Here is a 23,650-nt window from a genome sequence, read left to right on the forward strand (position 1 = left end):
TTATCAGTAGAATAAGCAAAATTCATATTTTCTTGGAGAAGAAGAAAATTAGTTGGTAAAAGATTTTCTCTTATATATCCACCGTGGGTAATTGAAGCTTAGGAAACATTTAAATACTATATATGGACTCTTGTAAAGACTCTAAAATTTTTAGTGGATGCTTATAAAAAATACTCTTAAGAAGTAAATACCTTCTAAGAACCTTAGAGTTTGAAATCATTTAGCTTGCGGAGATGCTGTGGTTCATAAAATAGAACTCTATCCTTTCTTCCATAAACTGAAGGACCAACAACATTACCAGTAGAGAATGTTTCTCCCCTGCAAAAGAGCCGCTTGCAGGCACAATACACCTAGCAGTCTGATGATTTGTCTGTTGTTGGGGCAGAAACTCCCCTTATTCCCATCTTCTCAGCCTCCAAACCCCATCAATTTCCTCCCCAGCACCATATTCTCTGCAACCATTCACTTTCTGGACTGGCCAATAACATTTTGTGTGTGTGTGTGTGGTTGGCTCATTTTTTGCCACCAACCATGTGCTCCCAGATATACCAGAATGTTTCCACCAAGGTGGGAGCTGCCATCAGCCTATCTGGTCAATATGCAACTACAGGCCTCCCTCACCCACTTTTCTTTGGGTCTCTATTTCTACTGTGACTATGTGGTCCTAGAAGGTCAAGTGGGCCACATGAGTTGACCAAAGAGAAATGTGTGGGTACCTAGCATCCCTTGAAAATGCAAAACCAGCCCAGCAGCCTAGCCCTCTGAGGACTTGAAGAAACCATCCTTAGATTAATTAGGTGGCATCCTGGATGCCAGGAAAGCCACTGTGGCCCTGAAGCCAACATGAATCAGGCAGATTGCACCCACAAGGCCCTCCATCTCTGTTTTTCTGAACAGAAGGGAAAGGTGAACTCATCAAGAAATTGGTGACCAACTGACCAAACTCTGCAGGCTGGTGAGCACCAAACCCACCTGGACAGACATTTCCAAGAACCACAGGGAGCCTCTGGCACTCAGAGGCCACTGAGCAGGCCAGCTGCATCCTCCTGGCTCAGACTTTTTCAGGAGACTCTCCCTCTAGCTAAGAGACAACTTATTAACCATGCTGGAGTCCTCTCCCAAGCCACAGACCAAGTATGATTAATAAAGCTTCTTTTGACAGAAGAGGAAAAACTAAACGGAAAAAAGGCTACCTGCAAAAATTACTTAGGAAAACAAACAAAAAAGGAAAAAAATGTCAAATTAAACAGTCTGCTTTTAAAAACATTTTAATCAAAATGTATTACACACTTCCATGCTTCATAGCAACTTCTTTGTATGCATGTGACAAATAAAGAATTTCCACAAAAAACTGTGTCAGCACTATAGAATTACTGTACCTGGCCCCTGTTAAGTTTAAAATGTGTTACTTTGCCTAGTTTTGTTAATGGTGAAATTCTTTCACAATGATTACAAGAGTTGATCAAGATCCCAGAACAAATAAGGGACTGTGATTAATATTTAATTCTGACCAGGTTTCCTTCACGACCACACTTCCTCCACACAAGTTATGGCATGAAAGCAGATACCAATGCAAGCTCAGAAAGCACTGGTTCCGGTCTCTCATGGTGTTGCTTGCTAGCTTTCTGTTGGACAAGAACATACTTTCATCATTTCAGAAAGTCTGAATACATTAAAGGCTTTATACTGTGGAGGGATAGACATGATATGGGCTCATGAAATAGAAAATGATAGTCTGTTTTTGATAGGAGCAATTTCTTTCCTTAAGCCTTTTGGATTAAAAACAAGATTTCTTGTTTTATCTTATGGAATGTGCTTAAAATTAAAGTTACAGTTATTCCCTCAGGTCCAGTGTTTCCGAAGCAGCCATTGTTCACAATACTTTAAAAAGTGTATAAGATAGGGCTTAGGAGTAACAGGCAAAAACGACCTACAGCAGTTGTCACGCGATGCTTCTCTCTTAGATACCAGTCTTGGAGGCAATCCAGTCCCGGTAGGCAGTTACTCGCATATAGACACCTGGTTTATTGATTTTACCACACTCAGCTCCCCAGCTTACTGTTCCAACAAGGTACCAAATATTTCGAGAATTGGGATAAACTAGTGGTCCTCCAGAGTCACCCTAAAAAAAAAGGGAGTATTTATTATTATGAAAAATTGCTTTCTGATATTTTATCTTACACTAAATATAAACCCAGGTGAAGTTCATGGTTTATTGATGCTTCCCAGAGACCACAGGAAGGTGTATATATCCCTGTATCAATCTAAACTTCAAGAACATATACCTGGGGCTCTTTGGTATTTATCTGAACCTGACGGCATGGACTCACAAGTCACAGGATCTTATTTTATTAGAAAAGCTTTTGAGAGACATGATATGGATAGAAATGGAATAGAGAACTTTGTACCTTGAAAAAAAGTAGTCATACCCTTAGACACGAAAGAGGTAAAAGATTAAGAGGAATCTGGGAATGACCTGGAAATAATGAAAAATTTCCGAAGCTGATCCTTTAGATACATACTACTGGAGGGAACAGACTAATGCTAGACTGCCTGGGTTTGTATGCCGTCTCTTCCTTGTACAAGCTGTGTGGCCTTGTGCAAATTACTTAACCTTCTTGTGCCTCGTTTTCCTCATCTATAAAGCAAGAATCATAATAATACTTATGCCATAAGGTTATGATGAGGATTAAATGAATTAATATTTGTAAAGGACTTAGGATTTTGACTCCATAGTAAGCACAGTACAAGCATTTGTTAAATACTTGTAAGTTGCATTGAGGAGAGTTGTCAAAATGAAAATTAACTGAGGCATAGAATTGTCTCCACATTGATAATTTTCATAAAATAATAACAAATATTTATCTACTATTTGGTCAATGTGAACAATGTCTAGACTTACCTGGCAGGCATCAATATTTCCTTCCATATAACCGGCACATAGCATTGTGTCCCATACTTCACCATTATATGCTTCTTCAGCATTACAAGAGTTTGTATCAATAATTTTAACAGATGCTTTTTGAAGTAACACTGGAAATTCACCTAAAGGAAGCAAACTATCAGCAAAAGAACTGCTCTGAAACAGATCAGATGGGAACTTTACTTTGTTTTTTGTGCATAAGACCTATAGTTGACTTGCCTATCAGTATGAAAAAGCCCACTCAATTTGCTCATTCACACCAATGAAAAATACATGTTCCAAGCATGATCTGAAACATTTTTCTTATGCTGCTTATGCTTGTCCTTATTTCCATTCTTTTATCTTTGGACCAGAACTTTTTCAGTTAAGATCCCCAAGTTAGGGAGGTTGTAGAGCCAATATGGTCTCCTTGGGAAGTTTCAGGTCAAGGCAATTTCCAAAGTCATAACTCATATCCCTTATCCCCTGAGAGATGGCCTGAGAGTAGCCTGTTTGGGCTATCGAGATAAATGATGCTTTTGACTCTGTACCTGCATCATCAATCTTTCTTGATGACTTTGTACACTACATGAGTCTATCCTAAGTTTTCACTTACCATCATATGAGAGTGCTCCCCATCCTGTAACCACAACACCTTCACCTGGTGGAATAGTTTGTGTAGCTTCAGGAAGACAAACTCGATGTACGTCGTTCTCAAATGAGACGTTTTCTGTTAGCAGTATAACTGCAATATCATCATGATGCTCACCCGGGTTGTAGTCTTCATGAATGATAATTTTTTGAACATAATGTTCCATGTAGGGGGGATTTACTCTAGTGCCAAAGCTGACTGTGTAGTTGTTTGGATTTTGGGTCCTAGAGAAACGAAAATCATGTCCTGTATCTTTCAAAATAATATAAATATGTTTTGCATGTACTGTACTCTTCGCATGTTATTAGTATCTTCCTACTGTATTATCTATTAGAAATAATATAGTCTGATTTTTAAATTCATTTTTAGAGATCTTATTTGAGCATTATACCACAAACTATGTATGGCAACTGGATATAGAAATGAAAATATATAGTCTAGACCTTCTAGTAGCTTACAGTCTAAAAAAATAGGCATAAACTTAGGCAGCTATGGGAATTGCATGTATTTATATATAAGTTAGTAAGACCATCAAACAGAAGGACCTAGATCTGTGTGCTTAAGGAAATGGGAGAGATCATACGGAAAGCAACATTTTCCATGGAACTATAAGACCGAGTCCTATATATTTGTTAATAAATGAGCAAAAAGAGGCGTTCCAGACAGAGAAGACTCTGGTTAGAGAGGGATGAAGATGTGAAAAAGATGATGTGTTCTAGCAACTGCAAGTCGTTTGGGATATTTGGAGTTATAAATTGATGAGAAATAAGAATCAAGTGAGAAAAGAATGTAGTACCAAGAATGAGTGACTCTTCCCATTTTTACTGGTGAGGTAGGAAAGCCTTACATAGATTTACTATTTAATATATCTCTTAAATCAGATCAGTTTTGAGAATTAAAGGAAGTGCTATTAATATTTAAACTGGCATAATAGGTGTAAAGTGGAACTGCCCTAGGTCTTATGGTTGCCCTAGCCTTAGGCAAGATGATGAACTTACTTTTTAAAGCAGTGAGCTGCAGTCACAAGGTATCTGTGACTGATCAGAGATGCCCCACAGTAGTGTTGGCCATTCTTTTTGAGACTTGCTTGCCACGGCCATTCTCCTACCTGAGCAGTGGAACCTCCCTTGATTCTGTCATACGTGGCTGACATCCTTGCTCGTCTCCCACAGCCTGCCAGAAAGGGTCAGTTTTGTTCCATTGAGAATAAGAAGATAATGTGTTTTTGCTTACAAAGCAGATAGTGAACTGAGCTGTCCTTACATCATCTATCTGACAGAGTCTTACGCTGAGAGGAACAGAAGGTAATCTATACAAGAATCACTGGTAGCCTCTGTACCCAGCACAGGATCTCCAAGACACCTCAGCACTTGGATAATGTATAAGTTGTGTGTGGCAGATAAAACACAGTTAAGCCCATGGCTTTGTAATCACACTCCTTGGATTTGAATTCTAGCTCAGTATCTACTAGCTGGATGAATTTGTACAAAATATTTTACTTCTTTGTACTACAGTTTTCCCATCTCTAAAATGAGGTAATAGCAGTATCTATGTGTAGAATTGCTGTGAGGGTTAAATACGTTGTCATAAATGAAGCATTTAGAACTTTGCCTGGCCAAGAATAAAATTCTTGGTTATTATTATTGTTTTAGGATTTCATATATTCAATCTAAATACATATGAACTTACAGTTGTTGATAATCTTCTCAGCATTGACCTTACTGATTTCTGAAATAGAGCAAAAAGTCCATAGTAAGTTTAATATTCACTGACCTTGGGGCCGATGGAGTATGACGTTAGGTCCTACAGAGCAGGAGGGTCCAGAAATAGTGAATCTCAGGAGAAAGTGTCAGTAGAAAGGAGAGAAGATTGGTTTATAGAGATTGCTCTTTTATTACATGAGCATGTATTATATGGACGTACCATCTTGATAGTTCACATGACTTTTTTTTACTTAATTAGAATTTCATTTTATGTCATCTAAAATGGAAAATTGCCGGTAGCTTTCTTAGAATACAAGAAAGACCCTGCAAGTGAATTTAAGCGTTGCTACAATAAGAAATTATAATTTGAACAAAGTCACCTGTCTTATCACAGCATATCCAATGCTGTTTTGAAAGTAATAGGAGATTATGAAAAGAATAGCAAGACACACTATGACTTTTAAGTACTATGCAAAGTCATATCATTTGCTTTAAAATGAAAAACAGAATTTTCTCCCAGAACCAGCTTTAGGATGTGGCATTATAGTGATTTGATTGTGTTTGTCAAGATGGAATACACAAATTATTACTCTGATGTTAAACAGTGTCTCATTGAATTAAAAATACTATTGAGGCTCTTCTTTGGGTCTGCTGTTGTGATGTTAGGGATAGAGCGATGAAAGCAGCTCTGTTCCCATTGATATTACTGTAAGCTTACCTACGAGCCTAAGAGAATTAGGATCTGTAGTCAAGGATCCTGAATGATTCCTCAGCATCTGACGTAAGATGCTTTCAATTCTGGTCCTTGTGCCTTCCTTCATTGATCTGGGAGCCTTGAATATCAGCCATATCTGTGCTGTCACACTGTTGTTATTAGGACTGGAAACAATATAAAGATTTCATGTGTTGTTAAAAAAATAGCATTTCCTTTCTCACTTCCTGACCTTTCATATCTTGGTTTCTTTTGATCTTTTATGGGTTTGTGCAATACTGTCACTTTAGGTCATGCATAAACCTATATCTGCCTACATTTACTTGGTGACAGTAGGCATGCAACTATGTTATTCAGTTCAGAGGACAAGTCTTTCTACAAATATGAAAAATGGGAAAACCTAAAGCACCAGGTTGGAGATTTCATATAAGGACTTGGATCATTTATTCATGCATTCAGCAATCATTTCTTAAGCAACTGCTGTAGACAAATGACTGAACTAAGTACTATTAGGTGGTAAAAGGTGACTAAAATAAGATTCCTACCCTCAAGGAACTTCCAGAAAATTAGGTGAGATATGACACACATACATGATTATAATAAGTAAATATCAAAACAGCAGGGATCAGATGTTATCTTACCTGCAGGTAATTTGAAAGGGGAATAAGTCATTTTTTACTTAAAAGATCAGAGAAATTTTCATGGAAAATCTAAGGCCCTTAAAGCATGAGGACATTTCATCAAGCAGAGATGAGGAGTAACAGTGCTCCAGAATAATTGCACAGTGAAAATACTAATTTATTATGTGTTTTATGATTATTATTATGGATTTATGGGGTACTCACTATGTTTCAGATACTTTGCCATCATACTTTTTAAATCATATTTAGTCTCCACAAAAATCCTGCAATGTAGGTGTTTATAGACCAGGAAAACTCAGGGCTTTGAAGAAGTTATATATCATATTCAAAATTACGCAGCTGAACTATGGTTCAGAATCAGTGAAGCTTCATAAACCGGCACTATGCACTCCCCACTCCTAGTCCCCCAGCATCAACAGTGCCTGGACTCCAGAGCTCAGAGAGAGGAAGGTCTTTCATGGTAGCCAAGGGGTAGCAGCAGAGAGAAGTTTTCTAGTAAAACTATTTTTGAGGAAAAAGAATCTGCCTGTAGTGTTCAGGGAAGATTTATTTGGAACTGGGAAAGGGTGGGCAACCTGAAAGGCTGACCAGTGGAACTGTCCAACAGCCCTGAGGCTAATGTGAAATGTCGTTACTATGCTCTGGGTCTCCCTAAACCTTTCGGCACATAAATCAATAATCATAGCTAGGAAGCCCTCAGCTCTCATGACTTTGACTTTTGTATCAGAGTGTACCTGAGTGAAACACTCCTGTGGTCTTTCTTCACTCCCTGTAGGCCCCCGCGACCTACAGATTCCTGAAGTCATGCACCAGGGAAAACAAAGCAGAAATCATCTGAGGGTCGCAGCTGCCTGCAACCTGGGCGCTACAAGTCTTGTCTCCCACTTCTGTCCAATACTGTGATAACAGACCCTCAAGTTCTCCTTTGTGGTCAGGACCTTAATCTACGCTGTCATTGCAGGAGTCCCAGGCGTCCTGGGAGCAGGAGAAAAAGGGCAGCTGCAGCTTGGTGGCAATGATAATGGTAAAAATATTAATAACCTTCTTTTGAAATATATTTATTTTTTACAAATGCTTTTACACACATTATCTTCCTTGATCCTGAGTATGGGCCTTTGAAGGAGGCTGGGTAGGTGTTATTATCACTGTTTCAAAGTTTGTAGGAACAGATTTAAAAAGTGCCTTGTTCTAATCTCTAGAACTATTAAGTGTCTGAGACCTGTCTGAGGTTATCCAACGCCAATTCTGGGGTCCCTGTGCTACTCCATGCTGTGCCACACCCATATGCAAGAGATACTGCACAGCTATTTTACTTCTGGTTATGGTGAGTAGAAGGTTTTCCTTGTTAGCAAAGTCTTGTGCAGAGAGGTTTTTCACTAGCCTATAAGAACTGTAGGGACAATTCCACTAGGTGTTTAGTTTACATGCAAGTAGAAAGACAGGAGGAAACAAGGTCTTTATTTATGCTATTGCTAAATAAAAACATTATAGCATCAAACATTAGTTTAAAGGATCATCTAACGTTTAGTTAGACATAAAATCCTAAGAAACTAGAGGGATGAATCAACTATAATTTGAAAATTAATGCATTCTCAGTAAATCTAATGAATTCAATTGCATAGCCCCCATTTGTTCTTTGATTTATACTGAACAATTAGGCTAACACTTGGCATAATAGCTGGATAGTACTAACTGACTGGATAAAAGCTGAAACAGTTCAATAGACTCGTTTTACCAACTACCTTGATGTATAATGTGCATGTGGTAGGTGTATCTTTTTTCTGACAGTTAGTGTTAGTTACTTACAATAGTTTGATCACTTGAGAGTTGATATATTGCCTGTAAATGCTAGAACTTTGAAACGCATCAGCCATCTGTTTAAAAAGAACATAGAATCAAATATCAAATTCCAAAAATATTTATATTTCAGAGAATTTACAATGAAACAAATACAGGAAATTCTGATTTACCTTAGTCTCGAGAAGTTTGCTAAGATAGTTATTTTCTGGTGACGTCTCCCTTTCATAATTGCTATTATATGGGATATTCATCACTTTAAAGCTACCTTGATAATAGTAGGTCCTGTTTTCTGTGAGATTAAGAAATGATCCAAGAATTATTTAAATGAAATGAGCTTCAAATATAGATATAAGTCTATATAGTATTACCAATTTGAGTAAATATTTTGCTCATATTAGATATTGACAAACTTTTCTGTATCCTGCTAGCGTAGTTGGTTGGACACTCTGGACGTGATAGAGTGTGTTTATAGGATTGATAAAATAACAGGTACATATCAAAGATCAGAAGGAAGAGTAACATATTAAGTAAGACAGATAGACTACATAATAGTAATGAGACTTTTGTCAAGAGTAACAAACTGCCCAACTATGAATAAAAATAGTTTTAAATTTTAAGTGTCTATGATTGGAGTCCTCAAAAAAGGACTCTGTGAAGTATCTCCATTTTGCAAGAGGAATGGCATCTCAGAGAGATTAAGTAACGTACCCAATATCATATAGCTACTAAGACAAACCAAGGATCCAAAGTCCATCAATCTGATTTTAAAACCCACACCTAATCCATTGCACTGCCTTCCTAAATTTTCATAGATACTACATTATTTAATATCTGTTAGGTTTTATCTCTAATATGTGATATAAATGCATCTATGAATATGCTATAGACATTATAACAGTGTCTAGTTTATAATAAACATTCAATAAATGTAAGTATTATTTTGTAATATGATCCCTGACTTTGAGGGCCATCTTATAGAAGAAAAAGGTTCAGTATGGAGAAAACCATTACACTAGGTACTGATAAGAATATGATTAAATGATAAAGTGAATTATTCAACTGCAAGTTCTGTATGAATGCAGAGAAGAAAAACACTGCAAAAAGTAAAATATGACTTGTCAATGAAGGCTCTTTTTCCTCATTTGGAAGTAAATCCAAGAGAAAAGACTTAAATATATGGCAATTTGGGTTCCCTCAATAAATCAACTTGTTACAACAGTTTATAGTAAAATAAATAAATAAATAAAAAGATAAACATTGTCAACAGCACCTCTTGACAGAGAGTTTCCAGTCATCTTTTTTTATCTCCAATTTTATATATTAATAGATAGTTAAGGATCAACATATATTTGAGAAAATTATCTAATATAAAATGCTGAAGCCAAAATAAGTAGAGGAAAATCACCTTGGAGGAAAAAAGACTTCATCCAAATTTTAAAAATACGTATTATTATCTCAAAGAAGATTTTGTAGGAAATAATATTAAGATTTATATAAACTAACATTTAGATAATAAAAATAGATTTTAACAATTAATTACATAATAGCAGAAGTAAAAATTTCAATGGAAGAGTTGAAAATAAATTTGAGAAAATCACCAAGAAAGTAGATTTCAAAAATACTAAAGGATTGGAAGTTGAACAGAAATATAAGAAAATAGAGGACATATTCACTAGGCCCAATAGCCAATTAAATGCAGCTCTAGTTAAAGAACAGGAAGGACAGATAATGATTCAAAGAAATAAACTAAGAAAATTTCCAGAGCCTGAATTATACAAGATTCGATTGAAACAGCATAGTAAACGCCAATGTGGATGAAAATCCACACTTAGACTAAGTCATATTACTATGAAATTTCAAAATGCTGTGGACAAAGAGAAAAATACAAGATTTCAAAGTGGGGGATGGGGCGGGCCATGGTGACTCAGCAGGCAGAGTTCTCGCCTGCCAAGCCCTGGACCCGGGTTCGATTCCTGGTGCCTGCCCATGCAACAACAAAAGAATGGATATTATTAGGCATATGAAAAAAAAATTGGAATGTAAACTCTCAGCTTTATATCAATGTTAATTTTCTTGAACTTGATAACTGCACTTAAAATAAATTTAGTAAGTGATACACAAGTGAATATCTTTGTCCTTAGGAAATGTACATGGTATTTTATGTTCAAGGAGCATGATTTTTATAGCATACTCTCAAATGTTCAGAAAGTAGATAGATAAAGAAGGAGAATAGAGAGATGTATTGACAGATGATGGATAGAATGATACAGAAAATGTTGCAAAATGTTAAAATTGGTGAATCTGGGTATCTGTGGGTATGGGAGTATGTTGAAGTTCTCCATATGCAATTTTTATTATTTTGCAACTATTCTATAAGTTTGAATTTCTTTCCAAATAAAAAGTTTAAAGATTTTAAAAAAGAAAACCACAGAGCATTGACTTCAAAAGTCTGAGAGAAATATTTTCCAAACTAAAATTATTTTCTATTCATTAAGATTATGCATAGAATTAAGAAATTTTCAGACAAGTGCCTTCTCAAAAATATATACTTCCCCTAATCCTCTCCCCAAAAGCTCTTGGCCTGTATACTCTACTGCAACTTAGTGAATAAAGTAAGAAAAAAGAAATGATGGAATCTAGGCACTGAGGGAAAAAAAAAACAATAGAGAGACAAAGGTAGTCTCCCAGGATGCCACCAAAGGAAACTTCAAAGATGACAGATGTTTTTTTTAGTCGCAGTGTGAATGTGTGGAATTTTCATCTTCCATAATAGAAAACGAAAAGATAATGCCGATAACTAAAAAACTAGGAAATAGCAATATTAAGAATCAACTTAATGGGGTGGGCCACAGTAGCTCAGCAGGCAGAGCTCTCACCTGCCGTGCCAGAGACCTGGGTTCGATTCCCAGTGCCTGCTCATGCAAAAAAAAGAATCAACTTAAAGAATTGAAATGGTTGCCTCTAGGAAATGAGAGATGGGAGTGGTGGAGGAGAGGCTGCATTTTCATAAAAGGTATCATTAACCATTTGACTCATTAAAGTATGGGTATAATATATATCTTTGAGGAAAAATTACTCAGGCATGACAAAGCCATGGAAAAAAGGATCATGGGGGTACATATGATCCATTAAATATATATCCAAAACTAAACAACTGTTGTAATTATGATTACAAAACAGAATGAAGTGTTAAAAACATTGACACTGTAAAAGAGAATGGTATTCCTTTAAAAAGATACTGGGAGGTGGGCGGGCCACAGTGATTCAGCAGGCAGGAATGCTTGCCTGCGATGCCAGAGGACCTGGGTTTGATTCCTGGTGCCTGCCCATGTGAAAAAAAAAAAAAAGAAGAAACTGGGAGGTGTGAGAGAAATATGAAAAGTATAGTACTTTTATTGTCTTTCATAGCAAAGTGTAGATTGGATAGTGTCTAAAGTTAAAACACATGGATTTAAAATATGACCCCAACTTTCCTCATGTTCTCAAGTCTTTTTTTTTCTTATTTTAAAGGGTTTTTATATTCACATCTTTGTTATAAAGAAACAGTTGAAGTTTAATTTCTTCAATTTCTCTTCTCCATGTAAAATAATTATAATGTAATTATAAAATAATGCATAGAGTACTATCTCAGCAAAAATACTTGTTTTGCTATTGATCAATTATCTATCTATCCACTTGTATCTCTACATGGTTATCAATTCTTTTACATATGTATATTCAAAAAGATGCCTGCAATAGCATTTGACAAATGCTAACAATGATTATTTCTGGGCTCTGGGGACATTTTTTTTCTTTCATTCTTTCCTACTTTTCCTTCCTTCTGTTTTCCCTTCCTTTCTTACTTCTTTCCTTCCTTTTTTGAAAGTTCTCTATGAGGCATCAATTTTTAATGACCATTATTAGTTTTAATGATCACTATCAGAATAAATTAATTCATCTTTCAAAACAGAACGAGTTCTAGATTCTGTGGTGGAGGTTCTCGCAGTGATATTTAGGATGAGACTTTTAAAAGAAGTTAGCCAGAAAAGACTGAGGGAAAGCAATATACCAGTGTAGGAATGGCCAGTGCAAAGGCCTGGAGGTAGAAAGAATATGGCCTATTGAAAGAACTAAGAGAAGGTCATTGTGGCTGAGAAGCAAGAAAGATTCATGACTGACCAAGACGGCAACATAAGATACTCCAGGGCACCATTCCCCCAAAGAATCTTTGAACATCTAGCAAAAACTGGCACAGTCATCTTCCTCAAAACTCTGGAAGAGTTAAAGAGCTGTAGTAGCAGGGCTAGTGCTGATTCAAGAAGAATCAGCTTTAAAATTTGTAAGAGGAACTCATGCTTACTTGCTGGCCCCTCCCCTTCCCCCTCTACGATGTGGTATGGTGCCAGCATATGCATCTATTGTGGTACGTCCCCAGTTCCAGAGGGAGCAAAGTATCCCCTATGCATGTACTGGAGTACTACATGTCCATGTCAGTATTTTGGGAACCTCGTATCTGTCCCATCCTCTACAGAGCTTGCCTTGCAGGCAGAAACAACTTCCAGACAAATAAAGCAATATAAGAAACAATTGGGTAAAAGAGGCCTGGGTTTATGGGTTTAAAGACATACAATTGAAGACCAGGAGGAAGATGAAAGTTTATTTCATAGGGATTCCCAGTAAATGAGGGAATTCTTAAAGGCGGTGTGCCACCACAAGCCCAGAACATGAGGCAGGATCAGAAAAAACGGAGGGGATCCTGCATTTCTTCTTAATAAGAGGACCACGTCAGGAAGAACACCAGCTATATATTTGCAGATATAATGAACTGTGTTTTCACACTGGTTTGTTTATTTTTGTTATTCCTTAGCACTCAAGGAAATCTCTGTCATATCACTAGCTTGATATAAATGTAAAGAAGAAACAGCTTAGGGAATAAATGCAGAGTCAAACCTTAGAATATTAAAATGTACAGTGTGCAAAAAAAAAAAAAAAAGAACTACAGGGCAAAAAAAATAGAAATGATAGCCCATTCAAAAGAACCAGATACAAATTCAGAAACCATCAATGGAAAAGATGAGGCTTTAAGCATACTGAACAAAGACCTTTAAAAAATATCTTCAATATGATCAAAGAGATAAAAGGAAGCATGCACAAAGACTAAAGGGTATAAAGGAAATGATGAATAATATCCAATATTAAAGTGATATAAAGTTTCAAAAGAGAACCAAACATAAGTAATAGAGGTAAAGACCACAATAACCGAAATGAAAATTCCCTAGAGAGATTCAACAGCAGATTGAATCTGGCAGGGAAAAAAAAAAGCACTGAACTTGAAGGTAAAACTGAAATATTTCAGGCTGAGAAGCCTAAATGAAAAAAGATGAACAGAGCCAAAGGGACCTGTGGGACCCCATCAAGCATGCCATCACGCATTATGGGAGTACTAGAAGAGAGAAAGTGGCAGAAAGGATACTCAAAGAAATAATGACAGAAAACTCAAATTTAGCAAAAAGCATGAATATACACATTTGAAAATCCCAACAAACTGCAAACAAGATAAACTCTAAGAATACGATGCCCAGACATGTACTAGTCAAACTGTAGAAAACGAAGTACAAGGAGAGAATTCCCAAAGTTTTAAGAATAAAACTACATGTTATATACAAGGAAAACCCCAATAAGATCAAGTTTTGATTTCTCATTTAAAAAAAAAATAGAGGCAAGAATGCAGTGGGATGAAATACTTAAATTGAGGTCGCCTTTCAAAAATAAGAGGGAGATTAAGATAGTTCTACCCTAAACAAAAGCTGAGGATGTTCATCACCACCAGACCTGCCCTTCAAACAATGCTAAAGTCTTCAGAATGAGATGAAAGAATGCTAGATAATAAATCAAAGCAGCAAAACAAATAAAGACCTCCAGTAAAAATAACCATATGGGTCATTTAAAATGCTAATACTATTGCATATTTTTTTTGGTATGTAACTCCATACTTCTAACAGGTTCTAAAATGCAAATTCATAAAATTTAATGATAAAGATGTAGTTTTGAACATGCAATATATAAAGATATAATTTGTAACATTGTAACAATTATAACAAAAATGTGAGGGGATGGGGTGCTATAGGAGCAGGGTATGAGTGTGCTATTGAAACTAAGTAAATATCAAAATACCATTATTATTATAGATTTAAAACACTAGATTTAAGTCCTATGATAACCATGAAGAAAATGCCTGAAAATTATATACACAGGGGAATGATAGGGAATAAACTGAAAGACTATAAAAAAAAAAAATACAATGGAAAAAATGAGGATTTAATGGAAAAATTGAGGGCCAAAAAGGTATAAAACCAAATTGCAAGGAACTCTCCTGTAAAAAAGGTAGAGGTTGGCAGAATGAAAGAAAAGCGTGACCCACCTCACCTATATACTGTATTCAAAGAAATTCACCTTAATTTCAAAGAAATAAGTAGGTTGAAAGTTAATGTTTTAAAAAAGTAACATGAAAATTGTAAACAAAGGAGAGCTGCAGTAGCCATAGCTATATAAGATAAAATGGGCTTTAAGTAATAAACAGAAGAAATAAAGAAGGTCTCTACATACTGATTGAACAAGAAGATACAAAAACTATGAATATACATGCACCTAATAGCAAAGCCCCAAAATATATGAAACAAATATTGACAGATTTGAAGGGCGAAATAGCCACTCTTACCTGCATGAATAGTAGAAGACTTTAATACAGCAATTTCAATATGGTTAAAACATCTAGACAGAAGAGCAATAAGGAAAAAAGAGGCAGGAATGATACTCTAAACCAACTAGACCTAACATTCAAGAATAGAATACCTCACCAAAGGCAGCAGAATACATATTCTTCCCAAGTGCACGTGGATCGTTCTCCAAGATAGGCCATGGGGGTAAGTCACAAAACAAGCCAAAGTAAATACATAAAAATATTGAAATCATACAATGAATCTTCCCCAACCACAATGGAATGAAACTAGATATCAATTACGGACAGACAAGTGGAAAATTCACAAATATGTAGAAATTAAACATACTCTTAATCAAGGAATCATAGAAGAAATCACACAGAAATTAGGAAATATCTTATGGTGAATTAGTATTAAAATACAACATACCAAAACTTATGGGAGGCAGCAAAGACAATGCTGAGAGGGAAATACATAACTCTAAATGCTTACATTAGAAAAGAAGAAAGATTTCAAATCAAAGACCTAATCTCACAAACTGCAAGATCAAGAGAAAGAAGTACAAACTAAACCCAAACAAACATAAGGAAGGAAATAACAAAGATTGAAGCAGGGGAAAATGAGTTAGGGAATTTAAAAAATAGAGAAAATCAGTGATACCAAAAGTTGACTTTGTGAAAAGATCAATAAAATCAACAAAACTTTGATTCTGAAAAAAAGGAGGATACAAATAACTAAAATAAGAGGTTAAAGAGGGGCATTTCTTACTGAACCAACAGAAATTTAAAAAGATTATGAGAGCATACTATTAAGTAACTGTAGGCCAACAAATTAAATAAACAAGATGTAATGAACATATTCCTACAAACACACAAACTAAACTGATTGAACAAGAAATAGAAGATCTCAATAGACAAATAAGTAAAAAGATTGATTCAGCAATCACAAACGTCCCAACAAAGAATAATCCAGGACCAGATGACTTCACTGGTTGGTGAGTTTCACCAAACATTCCAAGAATTAACAGCAATACTGTTCAAACTCCTCAAAAAAAAAAAATTGAAGAGGAGGAAGTACTTCCCAACTAATTCTATCAGGCCAACATCACCCTCGTGTAAAAGCCAGATAAACACATCACAAGGAAAGACCTATATATTTTGTGAATATAGATGCAAAAATCCTCAACAAAATACTAACAAACTGAATCCAACAGCACATTAAAAGAATTATGCTCCATGATTAAGTGAGAGTTATCTGACGTATGCGAGGGTAGCCCAATTTAATAAAATCAATTGACAGAGTACACCACTTTAATGGAATGAAGAAGAAAAAAAAAGTACATGATCATATCAACTGATGCAGAAAATGCATTTTTACAAAATCCAGCACCATTTCTTAACAAAACACTTAGAAAGTTGGGAATAGAATGAAACTTCCTCAACATTGAAAAAGGGCATATTTGAAAAACCCACAGCTAACATCATATTCAGTGTTGAAATTTAAAAGCTTTCCCTCTGAGGTCAGGACTGAGACAAGATTGCCCACTGTCACTACTGTTATTCAACATTGTTCTATCAAAATGAATTGTGTCAAAATGAATCAAAGACTTAAACCTAAGAACCAAAAGTTTGAAGTTCCTGGAAGAAAACATAGGGAAGCATCTTCAGGACCTTGTTTTAAGCAATGGTTTCTTAGACTTTAGACCCAAACCATAACCAACAAATAAAAAACATATAAATGGGACTTCATCAAAATTACAAACCTTTATGCATCAAAGAGCTTCATTATGAAAGTAAAAAGACCACCTACAGAATAGAAAATATTTGAATAGCACATATCTGATAAAGATTTAATATCTTAAATACACAAAGAGATCCTACAACTCAGCAACAAAAAGAAAAACATCCCAATTAAATAATGTACAAAAGGCTTGAATAGACATTTATGCAAAGAAGAGATACAAATGGCCAAAAAGTCCTTGAAAAAATGCTGACCATCATTAGCCATTAGGGAAATGCAAATCAAAACCACAATAAAACACAATTTCACACTCACTCGAATGGCTACTATTTAAAAAGAAAAAAAACAGAAATATCAATTGTTGGAGAGGATATGAAGAAATAGGAACACTTGCTTATTGTTGGCGGGAGTGTAAAATAGTAGTCTCTGTAGAAAAGAGTTTGATGTTTCCTCAGAAAGTTAAATCTAGAATTAGCATATAACCTTGCAATCCCACTTCTGGGTATATACCTAGAAGAATTAAAAGCAGGGACTCAAACTGTTATTTACACACTGATGTTCATAGCAGCATTATTCACAAAAGAAGGAAGCAATACGAGTGACCATCAACAGATGAATGAATAATCAAAATGTGGTATAGGGGCGGGCCGCGGTGGCTCAGCGGGCAAAGTGCTTGCCTGCTATGCCGGAGAACCTCGGTTCGATTCCCGGCCCCAGCCCATGTAACAAAAAACGGAAAAACAAAATACAATAAAACAAGAAAATGTTTAAAGATGTTTCCCTTTCTTCCTTCCTTCCTTCCTTCTCTCTGTCTAAAAAAAAAAAAAAAAAAATGTGGTATATACATAAAAGAAATTTTATTCAGCCATAGAAATGAATAAAGTTCTGATACATGTTACAACACAGATAAGCCTTAAAGACATCATGTTGAAGGAAATAAGCCAACACAAAAGTACAAATATTGTATGATCTCCCTGATATGAAATAATTACAATAAACAAATTTACAGTGTTAGAAACTCAAATACAGGTTTCTGGGAGCTGAGGTAGGGGTAGAGAATAGGGAGTTAATGCTTAATTGGTGCAGAGTTTCTGTTTGGGTGATGGAACATTTTGATAATTGATGGTGGTGATGGAGGCACAACATTGTGACTGTTATTAACACACTGAATTATATATTCTAATGTGCTTGAAAAGGTAAATTTTAAGTTGCATAAATGCTACTAGAATAAAAATTATTTAAAAAACCCACATATGTCTGAACAACAGAAAGGGTGTGCCCTAACGTAAACTAAGGGCAGTAGTTTATAATAGTTTTATCAATTTTAACAAAGGTACTACACCAATGCAAATTGTTAATAATATGGAAAACATGGGAGGGGGTTAAATGGGAGCTCCGTTTTCTGGATGGTTTTTCTGTAAACCTATAACTTTTTTAATAAAAATAAAGCTTACAAATTTTTTTTTGAAAAAGAGAGGATAAAGTAGTATAACAAATTAATTCCATTTTAAAGGGAGAGAATTAAATGCCCACAATTGTTTCTTTATCTTTTATAGAAATGGAAATAAATTTTATAACAAGCTGAAATAAATAAAAATGTTTTATTTACCCACCTATTGCCAGAAACTGAACCAGGAGACCAATAGCTATTCCCAGGATTGCTAACACTGCTAACACAATGAGGGCAATCACCCATACTGGCAAAGATGTACGGGAAGCAATGACTGGTCTGCAAATGAAGGATATGAAAATGAAGGGTATATCAGAAAAATCATAGACATTTCAAGTCTACATTTCTTTCCTCTTGCTCACTCCTAGAAGCTCCACAGTTTGAGCATTGTAGAAATAAAAGATATTTGAAGGGAAAAAAAAGAAAAAAGAGCATCCCTTAAAGCTTATTAATGAACCTCTTTGGGTATGTGTATGAATTTGTTTTTCTGAAGTGTGAATGGTTAGGGCCAAGTTATTTATACTTAGCATCCAGTTGCTCCCCATAATCAATGAGTGTAGACAAACCATAATTAATAAATTAAAACCTTGCAAGATGGGGAGGGAACAAATGGAAATGGCCTGGAGTACTTTATGCCTAAACCTACGATAACTTTTAAAAATATGATCATGATCCTATATTATTATATACAAAACACACACAAATATCAAGTATTATATTGTTTCAGAGCAGTGCCATCTAACTTTCTAGCTTGTTTGTAACTGTGGTTCAAAAAGATATTTTGTAGAAAAGCAATAAGTGATCAACCTACAATAAGTTAGGTTATTTGCATTGTATTTCATGTAAGGAATGAACATGTATTGAAAACCTCAACCTAAATCGAGATAAGGGTTTGTGGGAGCTTCCCAAACAGTCATGGGGAAGATATTCTGGGAAGAGGGTAAAACATGTATCTGTTGGTGAATGACCAGTGTAATTTTGTTGCAGCAAACTGTAGATCATAGGTTGACCAAGAATGAAATTGGACAAGAAGAAACTTTGATGCCACACAAAGGAGTTGAGACTTTGTCTTATGGTTTGGGGCTCTGCCAAGTGTGATTGACGACTGTTCTTAATCAGAATCACCTGGGGCACTTACTGAATACGCAGATTGCAAGATTTTATCTCAAATCTAACGAACTGGAATTTTTGGAAGGGCCTGGCATCTTGCTCTTTAACACATCTAGTGATGCAGATTCTCAATCAACCTATTGCTGCATTTGTGTGAAAGTTTTCAAAAACATCTAGCCAAAGGACATTGTCAGACTTTTCAAGTTAGAAGTAGCATCTTGGAGCAGCATTCACACTGTATTGGATCATAGATAAAAATAAACTAGGATAATGGTTTCAGGAGAACAAGACCACTTTTTTAACTCAATCTTCTATTAATATTTTCTGTTTCCTTGAAAACTACTTCAGACTTCTTTCTTCTCAAATTTCAATAACAATCTGTTCCATCCTCACTCTTAGCTGATACTCTTTCTTTCTATTACACTGAGAAAATAGAAGGCATCAGAAGAGAACATTCACAACCCAACCATCGCATGTATGAACTTCACTTCATCAGTTCTCTACACTCTACCTTTTTCTGATGTTTATGTAAATAAACAGTCCATATTCTTGTCAAAGTCCAATACCTCCACTATATAATTTCTTCACGCTCCAAGATGTAACTTATGTTCCAGCTATTTCAAACTACTCAGAGTTTCAGACTGTTTTTCACTTCCATGTTCTTGTGTGCTCTGTTCCTGCTGCCTAAAATGGTGACCTCAAGTCTGCCCAGTGAACTTCCACTCAAGCTTTATAGCTGATGTCTGTCATTTTCTCTTCAGTGAAGTTTTCCATGGTTCACCCTATTATGGTCCTACATTGAGAATATTTTTTATTTTTACATGCCAGTCTTTCCACTCCAGGTTATGAGCATGTTGTAGTCTGAGGGCATGTCATTACTTGTTTTTATACCCAGGGCACAGCATGGAGGCCAGCACATTATAGATAATGTTTGTTGTAAGAATGAATAACTGAAGACGAGGGGAAATAGGCCAACTAACTACCTCATGGAAAGTAGACAGAGCAAAGGAATCCATATCATGGCAAGACTTTGTTACTAGTTAAAAGAGTTTTGACTTTTTCCTCTGGAAATGACTACATGAGGAGGACATGTAATGCTTAGAGGGATGAATCTTCAGGAAGTGTGCATAATGGTAGCCTATAAGAGGGAAAATCAATGAAAAATGAGGTTATTGTAATCCATGGGAATGGAGTGATGGGATCCTAGGTATTGGTAGTAAGACTAGAAAGAAGTAACATGTTTGAGAAATTTTACAGGAGTAGTATATTTGATAGAACTTAACTACTAATTGGCTAAATTAATAAAGGACAGAGCCATATTTTAAATGACACAAAATTTTATTCTGAGAAGTAGGGGAGAGAATAAAATAAGCTTAGATGAGCTAACTTGGGCAAAAATGTGGTAATTTTTTTTTTAAGTTTCCAGTACACAGTTGGAGATATCAGACTGTTGAAGAACTGAGGAAACATATATTAGAGATGTAAATTTAGTACTCATTCAAAAATGGGAGAATCAAAGCTGTGAAACTGGATCAATATATCATACTGACTACTTGTAAAATATTGTACAAAATTGGTATTTCTCTTTCTAAGGCACCCATTTGTCTATGACTAATTTATCTCCAGTTTTTCATACCTTTTCTGAATTCCATAGCCTCATTCCTTGGAATCATTCTCAAAAGACCTTAAGTTGTTAGTATTTATTTCTTAACTGTCAAAACTATTATTCATCGTTCAGTGATGATATCAGCACTTACTCATCACATAAGAATTAGTTCTACCAAAACTATTTTGCTTGCTGCTTTGTTTTCTAATATTTGCTCCACACCCTTTCATAACTTTTCTATCTCCCTTGACCTCTTACTAATTACTTTTATTTCTATAGTCTCTTAATTGGGGATATATTTACACATTCATTGTTTTTACTATTTTTATTTTTAAAGCTTTGATTCAGAACAGGACTTCATATAGAATTGGAAAACATTTTCTGTTGTAATTCAAGAATGAGTATTCTTTTAAGTAGACAAGTAAACTTTTAAAATTTTTAAAAATATGATGTCTTAAAAGTCATGCATCATTATGATTTGAAAACTGAAATAACTTCCTAATTTTCAACTGTTCTTCACTGATATTGCTCTAGATAAAATTTGGTTTTGAAGTTTTGTTTCCACTTATGGTATTCCTCTTTCTTTTTGACACTCTTCATCCAGGCATCCACTTACAATCCCAAGGTTTGCCAAGATTTTCTCATACACACTTATTAAACCATCCATGTTTCCAAATCTCTCCAGGCTCTGCCGAATAATCTCTGTCTCTGAGAAGCTGATCACTGAATGTGGGCTTGAACCTTTCCTAGGAAACTGGGAGTACTTAGAAAGGATAGCTTAGTCTTTTGAAATCTATTGTACTTTATACACATGTCAAATGTTGAAGGAAAGGAGGAAGTATTCTATAAGTAAAAATTATCATCTGCCCAGCACAATAGTGACTATCTCACAAGAAAAACAAAACAAAGCAGCAATAATGCTGTTTCTCCTCCACTCTTAACTATGTATGAACACACTATCATCTACTAATAGATCAGAGACTTGATTAATAAGAAAATATCAGGGTTATGAATAATATAACATCTTTAATAAAAAGAAATTATACAACAATAAATTATTTAATTAAAGAAAAAACTGTTCCTAGTAGATTCTACCACCATGAATGTGCCTTTTAATTACATTTTAGTGAATTCTGATGATGTGAATATATATATAAATGCATATCTTGTCTTAAAGAACTTCACTATTGATTCAATATCTACATATTTAAATAAATACACTGATATTTCACAGCTGTTAAAACATTAAACATTTTGTAATCAAGTTCAGTTAATTTTGCTATATTTAATATATTTTAATGAAAATTTCTTGTATTAATAATCACTGTTTACTTAGCAATGACATATTTACATGCTTTAAAAATAAACAGCACCTGTCTATATATGGCTATACTAATCTGGCTCATGAACATTTCACAGATATTAATTTGTGGTTTTATATATGGTTTTCAAAGAACACCTATGAAGCAGTGGTACTGTTAGACTCAAATAAGCTTATATTCATAAAAGCATGGTAGAGAGCACAAGATGTTAAACAAAGTCATCATCATCAACAACAGCAATTTAGCATTTGATTTATGAGAAAAGAAAATTTTCTTCTTCCTCTATCTGCTATCTCCTCTCCTCTTTACAACAGTTACACATTCATATTATTTTCCATTTCACAGATGTGAAGCTGCATTTCATCTTTCTGAAATACTCCCCAAATTGCGTCTGTAGATGCCAGACACAGGCACATGTTTGTGGCAGGGTTGTCTTCATGCAAGAAATACAAAATTCAGTGGAAAAACTACAAATTCCCCCTAAAATCAATTGTTTCAATGCAACTCCAGGGTAGGAGTCATATTAGGAAGACAGTGTTAATTCTATTTATTTTGGAATTTGAGGCAAGCAAATCTCCACTTACCTATACATAATGTGCTGATGATGTACTGGCTATTGATGTTAATAAAGGTAAAGGAAACTTCTGTGCTCCTTTTGTCCTGATCAGTGATTCTCAGGTAAATGTGTTTACCAGAATGATAGTCGGAATTTTAAGGCCCAGGTACAATAACCAAAAGCAATTAAAAGGAAACTTGTTTAACAAGTGTTGATGACAGCTGTGGGTCTGTGGTTTAAAGGAAGAAGTGAAAATTCTCTTTGAGTTGGATATTTAGAAAAAAAACAATAACCAAACTTGGATAGGGTCATCTGAGAGATACACCCATGAAATGCCACCACAGATTGGTGAATCAGAGTCCTGACTCAGGTTCCAATGATGCTTTCATGACATAGATATCCTCCCCAGTGAAACCAACTGTTTTCACCACAGTAGTCTCTGACAAAGAACTTAAATGTAAGTCATCATTTTAATACAATAATTCTGCTACAGCATTACTCATTTAAAATATGTCTAACCTAAAAATTCTCACTGGAACTCCACACACACTTCAGTAGGAATGGCTTTTTTACAGATGGAAGTAGGTTTTGGGGTAAGAAACATCGATTCTATTTTGTTAATTCTTTTATAGAAAATGGAACTCATGAATCTGGTCAAGAGCTGTTTCAGTAAGTGAATATGGATTAAGCTTTTGGACAATACAGCAAATTCTTATGAAAGCAGAAATGATCAGAAGGTAGATTAGGTATTTTAGCTA

General features: G+C 35.2%; 1 protein-coding gene across 1 annotated transcript; it reads right to left on the reverse strand.

Annotated features, from left to right (window-relative positions):
- Nucleotides 1-1,960: 1,960 nt before the first annotated feature.
- Nucleotides 1,961-18,594, reverse strand: LOC143663675 (transmembrane protease serine 11B-like protein; the record flags this gene model as incomplete). The annotated part of the gene is made up of 9 exons (XM_077137153.1): nt 1,961-2,122; nt 2,903-3,045; nt 3,519-3,778; nt 4,553-4,727; nt 5,244-5,282; nt 5,976-6,136; nt 8,417-8,484; nt 8,581-8,699; nt 18,462-18,594. Coding segments are annotated over 9 exons (1,260 nt in total), but the record flags the coding sequence as incomplete, so codon positions are not given.
- Nucleotides 18,595-23,650: the final 5,056 nt, after the last annotated feature.

This window comes from Tamandua tetradactyla, chromosome 19, assembly GCF_023851605.1.
Source record: "Tamandua tetradactyla isolate mTamTet1 chromosome 19, mTamTet1.pri, whole genome shotgun sequence".
Lineage (NCBI taxonomy): Eukaryota > Metazoa > Chordata > Mammalia > Pilosa > Myrmecophagidae > Tamandua > Tamandua tetradactyla.